The following is a 6576-nucleotide window of genomic DNA, read 5'->3' on the forward strand; positions in this document are numbered from 1 at the left end:
ATCAGAGCTGGAAACCCAGCAAACTTGGGGCTGAGGGTGAAGTCCAGCTGCCGCTCCATGTAGTCGATGTCTGAGTACTGCACGTCCTGCGGGAGGACACGGGGAGCTGAGTGGCTGCTGCTGTACACGCTCAAGCTTTACAGGAGAACAACCCTCCACTATACATGGTGGAATTCCAGACAGCTTCTTGTTGATGCTTTCAAATCCCAGCTCTGCTATTTCTTAGGGACAGGTGCTGGGAAATTCACTTAATTTTTTAAATGTTCAGTGATAAGATAGAAAAAAATCAAAGTCAGCATAAGATAGGATGAGAATGTGTCTCTAGCATGGCTATCCTGAGGATAAGAAAAAACACTGTTTGGAAAGTGCTTTGTAAATTGCCCATATCAGGTGTGATTGTGATGACCTCCCACAAGAGACTGCCCCTGGTATCAGTGGTTCACGTTGAGGAAAAATACTGTTAATTATCCACGGCTAATGGCAAATCTACTACAAAACAAAGTAAAGATGTATAGTTGCTTTGGAATCCCGAATCTTGAGGGTAATCATACACAACATTCTTCCTGAGACTGTCATATTGCATTTCACTATCCACTAATGGAAACACTATGTTCCACTAATGGAACAATTGTAAACAATGGAAAAGTGGGATAAAATTAAATGTGGGATGGTTCGTGGGATCATTGTCTGATGACTGGGTCCGCTCCTGTCCTCTCCTGAAGGATAAGGTTTACTTCCATATGTATGTCCTCTGCAAACTCATCCCAGGATTTGTGTAATTCATCAGTTATTAGCTCAGAGCTGATGCAGGAACTGAGATTGTATTCACATATACAATTGTCTGATCAATTTGTGGTTAGTCTTTTCAAGAATTAAGTAAAAGAACTGTGGGATATCATTTATTCTTATGGAACCAAGGACGTTTTGACAAATGTTTTGAAATCATGTGAAAGAAACAGAAGAAAGCATGAGATATCAGAAACAGCCCTGGAGCCAGCCTATCCCCCTCTCTGGGAAATCACGGTGAGTCTTGAGCTACCACCTCTAGAGGATGGAAACAAGCACCCTTATCTGTATTACTGTGCTGGGGTGAGGCTAACTGTGATATTGTCTGAAAAATAACGTTTTATCTCTATAGAATCCCACAAACATTAGACAAATGAACCCCGACACAGAGGCACCTGGGTTACTTATGAAACTCCAGAGCCATGACTGAGAACGTACATAAGGGATCTGGGCGGCCATCATCTCATCATACAAGCTGGCGATCTCAGAGTCGTTCTGGTATCCATAGCGACACAGCTGGAAACCCAAAGACCAGTAAGGTACCATCACAGGCCGGCCAATCAACTAGAAAGCAGATAGAAAATATTAGTCCTCAGAAAAGAGACACCAGATTAAAGTTTTACATCAAGTAATAAGAATATTTTTCGATGCCCAATCTAGACAACTGAAAGCTTTCTGCTAGTCTTAAGCTCCTTCCTAAACATTATGGAAAATCTGATGTTACTCTGTTCCTAGAGACACTGTAGGTAACTCATTAAGAAGCCCAGAATCAGAGACAAATGCCTGGCTTAGCACACAGGCTCCAGTCTTTCTAGCTGTGTGACCTTAGGCAAAAATTAAATAAACTCTTAGTGCTTCAGTTTCTTCATCTGTAAATAAAGGATAATAATAGCATCTGCTTCACAGCATTCCTGTGAGGCATGAATGAGTTAATACGGGTGAAGTGCTCTAACATGCAGCAAGTGATAAATCAGTGATGTGCACTTGGTAGTATACAAGCGTCTGTTGTTGCTGCCACAACCACCATGGTCATGGCCACCATCACCATCATCACCGCCAACATCATCACTATTTTCACCATCACCACCAGTAGCATGATTATGCCCCCACCACTATCATTACCGTTATCACTACCCTTCACTACCATCACAACCAACCTACTACCACCCCCACCACCATCCCCAACATCACCACTATCATCACAACCACTATCACCAACATCACACTCCTCACACCACCCCACTGTCACCACCACCACCATAACCACCACCATCATCACCATCACTACCACAAACACTATCCTCACCCCCACCCTTGTCACTATCACCACCATCATCACCAATACACCCATCACCACCACTACCACCACTATCATCACCATCATCATCACTACCACTACTACCACCATCATTATCACCATTCCCACATCACTATCCCCATCATCAGCCCCTACTGCCATCATCACCATCACCAACACCATAACCACAAACACCACCAACAACCACACTATCACTACCATCACCACCACTAGTACCACTATAACATCTGCTCTTCTGCAATGCTTACAGAGGCTATACATTTAATGATAATCAGAATGTATTTATTTTTTTTATTCTATAATCTCTCTCCAAGAAAGACCAATAATTCCAGTTATCATCTGAGAGTTACACTAATCAATGTGGGCTCTGGCACCCAGAATGTGCTGTATAAGTGCTTGATAAACAGCTGGATTTCTTCCTACCTCAGTGTACTGCTGGGTGACAAGCTCTGGAGTTGGCCCCAAGAACACATAAAAGTCCAGAACTCCCCCTGTGGTACGGTATGTCAAGGCAGGCAGGGGCTGGAACGTCACGTCTGAAAATGAAGAAAAATGCCAACCCAGATGGAAACCTTCCACATCACGAGGGAAACCTTCCACATCACCCCTGAAATCCACACATTCTCCATCTTCCTGCACCCTCCCTATCACAGAGTGGTAAGAGCAGGCATTTTCTATCACACTCACACAGAACTGAAGAAGATCAGTGGAAGTCTACAGGTCCTATTCCTGGGTTTGATTCTCTTTGGGGTACTTTACTATATTTTGTCACTCTTCTCTTATAGAATTTATTTTTTACATTTCAACTTTTGTTTTGGATAAAGAGATACACATTCACATTTGTTACATGTGAATATTGCATGATGCTGAGGTTTGGGGTAGGAATCCTGTTACCCAGATAGCAAATACAGTACCTGGTAGGTAATTTTTCAATGTACCACAAACCCTCATATACCCAGACTAACTTCTCTGACCCACAGTTTTACCCTAATTCAAATTATATAACTGGCTCCCATGAGCCGAACTCCAGGATATTTGGGACCCATGTGGTGTTACTATCCTTTCTTATGTGATTTTTACCAAAATAAGAGTTGGGTTAAATCCTCTTATCACATGATCCTATACTGAAATAAACAGAAAGGCTAAACATAAAGAAAAAATAAACACTAATGCCCGTAAAATGAAAATTTTGACTTCAAGGAAGAGTTAGGCTAAACACATTCTAAACTGACTCAAGCATGATTGGTAGCCCCCAAAATAAGGGAGGTGCTGGACGGCCTTACCCATGGCATTGCTGTTCAGCAGGAACACTCCGTGGGCACTGCCATCCTCCTCCAGCCCCATGTAGTAGGGGTGGACACCATAGGAATTCTTCTTGTACTAGAAAGTCATGGGGAGAAGCAGTAGGAGTTTAAAAGACATCATGCCTGAGAAAGAAACTCAACAAAAATGTGTTTGCTAAGATGGGTCTACTTTTCTCCATGAAATCAATTAAACACATGAAACAAAGGAGCCTGAGAATTGGCCTACTCGTCTAAAACCAGAATGAGGGGACCAAGTGGAGTTTGGGAAGATGAAGCCCGAAGCCTGAGCAGTGTGGGTGGAGAGAAGCGGAGACACAGACCCCAAATGCTCTGTCCTTACCCCTGGGGGCTGGTCTCGGGAGAACATCCCCCAAGTGTGCCACTCCAAGTCTCTCCTATAGGATGTGTGCTCAGTTTCCCCAAAGCCATAGAGGTACTTGGAGGCAAGGCGGGTGGAGATGCGAATAAACATGTCATTGAAGGTGAAACCAAGGAGCTGAGAGTCCCAACTGAAACACAAAAAGGCAGACTTAAAACAGAAAATGGGCTTTTCTCTCTGCTTCCAGCAGCTGACTTTTCAAGGACAACAAATGCGTGATTTTTATCCAGAACCTGTTCATCTCCAAAACGAAACAGATACTCAGTTTGATTAAAATATCATAGAAATCCTCACTAAAAGCCCAGGAGTTATTCTTCATTCATCTGTTTCCCACTGTCACTGCTTCCTTTCAGTGGTCCTCCACAGAACACACCCAAGCACTCCTCACCATCACAGCTGGGTACACCCCACACCAGCACCACCTTCCACCCTTGCACCCCTCAGTGCATTTTCTACATAGCACTCAAAGTGATGTTTACTTATTATTGGTTGTCATGAGAAGACAACCCTCAGCTGTCTACAAGGAGCAGCACCTCCTCTAGACAAGACACCCCATAAACATTTGTTGGATGAATCCTCAGGCACACTCGACTGCCTCAGTAATTATTTCCAGAATGCTAAAGATTTCCCATAAGAACAGGTCAGAAGGAAACAACTCATCCATGGATCTGGAAGTGGACAATGTGATGCTTGGAACCAGGATACATTCAAGGACAATGGACCTGGCAGCGAAGGCACAGGTAGACATCAACTCTGAGTCACACTAGAAGCCACTCACATTATAGTGCCTGTACTCCTGCGGCGAATTTCAATCCCAAATGGATTCTTCTTAATGAGGACATCATAGAGTTGACCCTCAGGGGTGCTGGATGGCACTGTGGGTACGTTCAGAGGAACTGGAACTTCATACCGATTGTTGTTGGGATCATAAATCTAGGCCAGAGGAAATCGATTTTAGGCAAGAATAGTACTCTTGAAACCTATACCCTTAGCAGAACCTTTTTTATTTTTGGACAAAAAGTTCAGATGCTATGTTTCTGTCTTCTTTAAGTTTATGATATCTGAGATTTAATTAATATATCAAGTAACAATGTCAGATTAAACATTTTTCTGTCATTTGTCCTTATTAAGGCCTCTATTACATTAATATACTCTATGGGACATTGGTGCTAACATGGAAAATTATTCTCGAATCAGTGTGGTATTTATGAATATGTTACTAGTTATTTTCTGGGGTATATGAGTATATACAAATACCTGAAAATTTTTCTTAATTGAAAAAAAAAAACCTGTCTCCCCAAAATGAAATCTATTTGATTAAAATAATCAGAACATTCTTGCTGAAGGTGGTATCTAAACCGACTCATGAGTACCTACTACATCACTGCCTGACACTGCACAAGACAGTAGGGATGTGAGCTGAATAAGGAAGTGCTACGGTTTTACAAAATTCACAAGCAGATGAGAAGTAAAATAGAGCAGCTCACAACACCTGGGTGATGTGTGCTAAGGGAGAGCTATGTAGAAGTGCTGTGAGATTCTAGGGAAGGAAATGCCTAACATTGTTTCTGGGAGACTGAGATGGTGTCATGGGAGAAATACAGGATGAGTCTTAAAAGCTTGGTAGGCATTAACCAAACAAAGAAAGGAGATCAAGTCATACTGGTGAAGAATAACAACCACAGAGAAATGTGGGCCAGAAACAGGCAAATATTTTGGAAACAGCTACTCTGTGTTCAAGAGGTAAAGTAGGCAATGGTTAAGGCTAGAACTCCAAGGAAGTTCATTCATTTAAAACCCACTAGGTGCCTACAACATGCTAGTGCTATGATGAGGATACAGACATACAAGAGCATCTTCCCTGCATTAGAGGATGTACAAGAACTCAGAATTCGGGTTGATGACAGATTGTAAAGAATCTTTCAGGCAATGCAACAATGTCTTGATCACTTTCACTTACTGTGTCAATAACATCACACCGCTAACTATCTTCCAGGCTCTGTATTCGATTTCAGAAGCACAAAGAAGAAAAGGCACATTCCTGTCCTTGAGAAGCTTAGTTTAATAGAGAAATAGACATAACAGCTGGCCCATTCCTAGTCCTTAAATGTAATTAAATCTTGGAAAGGAATGAAATTACCGCATACTGATGGCTATATACAGAAATCTCAAATTCAGTATCCCAAAATGAACATATCATCTGACATTGATCAAGCACAAACCTTTTCAGTATTCCTATTCCAGTTAATGTCAGCACCATCCATATTAAGAGGTAAGATACCAACACGGTCATCATTCTTGATTTTCCCTCTCCATTGTCACCTGCTTGCAATCAACCACCAGATCCTGTAACCCAACTTTCTCAACCTCAGACAGATCCACTCTTCTCCACCTGCATTCCAGTGTCTAGTCCAAACCTAATCCCTCAACTGACTCGCCTAACTAGTAGCCTCCTGACTTGTCTGTCTGCGTACACTCTTGCTCTCCCAACCATTTTTCTAACAGCAGCCACAGTAATCTTTTCCAAATGAAAATCAGGGCAGGTCTCATTGTTCCCTCAATGATTTCTCAATGCTCTCTGGATAATGATCTAGTCTATGGTAGCATGATTAACTTATTTTAGGGTTCTGTGACCCAGACCAACAAAAGGTAATGGAACTGAAAAGGGTCAAGTCACCACCTGATACATGTAATGTGTTTACCTTGAACTGCAGCATTTCATTCTTATGGTAAGTGACATCCAGGCGAAGGGGGTTCACGGGTGTGGAGGGGAAGGCATTGGCATACAC

General features: G+C 42.3%; 1 protein-coding gene across 1 annotated transcript in view; it reads right to left on the bottom strand.

The window, feature by feature from the left end:
* MGAM (maltase-glucoamylase) overlaps nucleotides 1-6576 on the bottom strand; it is a gene marked incomplete at its 3' end in the record, with an annotated part of 95881 nt that overhangs the window by 41271 nt on the left and 48034 nt on the right. Inside the window, exons 27-32 of the mRNA XM_011995495.1 lie at nucleotides 4566-4720; nucleotides 3749-3917; nucleotides 3388-3484; nucleotides 2528-2640; nucleotides 1225-1350; nucleotides 9-86 (exon numbers count right to left, since the gene is read on the bottom strand). Of these exons, the coding sequence (XP_011850885.1) occupies nucleotides 9-86; nucleotides 1225-1350; nucleotides 2528-2640; nucleotides 3388-3484; nucleotides 3749-3917; nucleotides 4566-4720 (738 nt within the window). The remainder of the gene's footprint in view (nucleotides 1-8; nucleotides 87-1224; nucleotides 1351-2527; nucleotides 2641-3387; nucleotides 3485-3748; nucleotides 3918-4565; nucleotides 4721-6576) is intronic.

The sequence above is a fragment of the Mandrillus leucophaeus genome, unplaced genomic scaffold (assembly GCF_000951045.1).
Source record: "Mandrillus leucophaeus isolate KB7577 unplaced genomic scaffold, Mleu.le_1.0 Scaffold49, whole genome shotgun sequence".
Lineage (NCBI taxonomy): Eukaryota > Metazoa > Chordata > Mammalia > Primates > Cercopithecidae > Mandrillus > Mandrillus leucophaeus.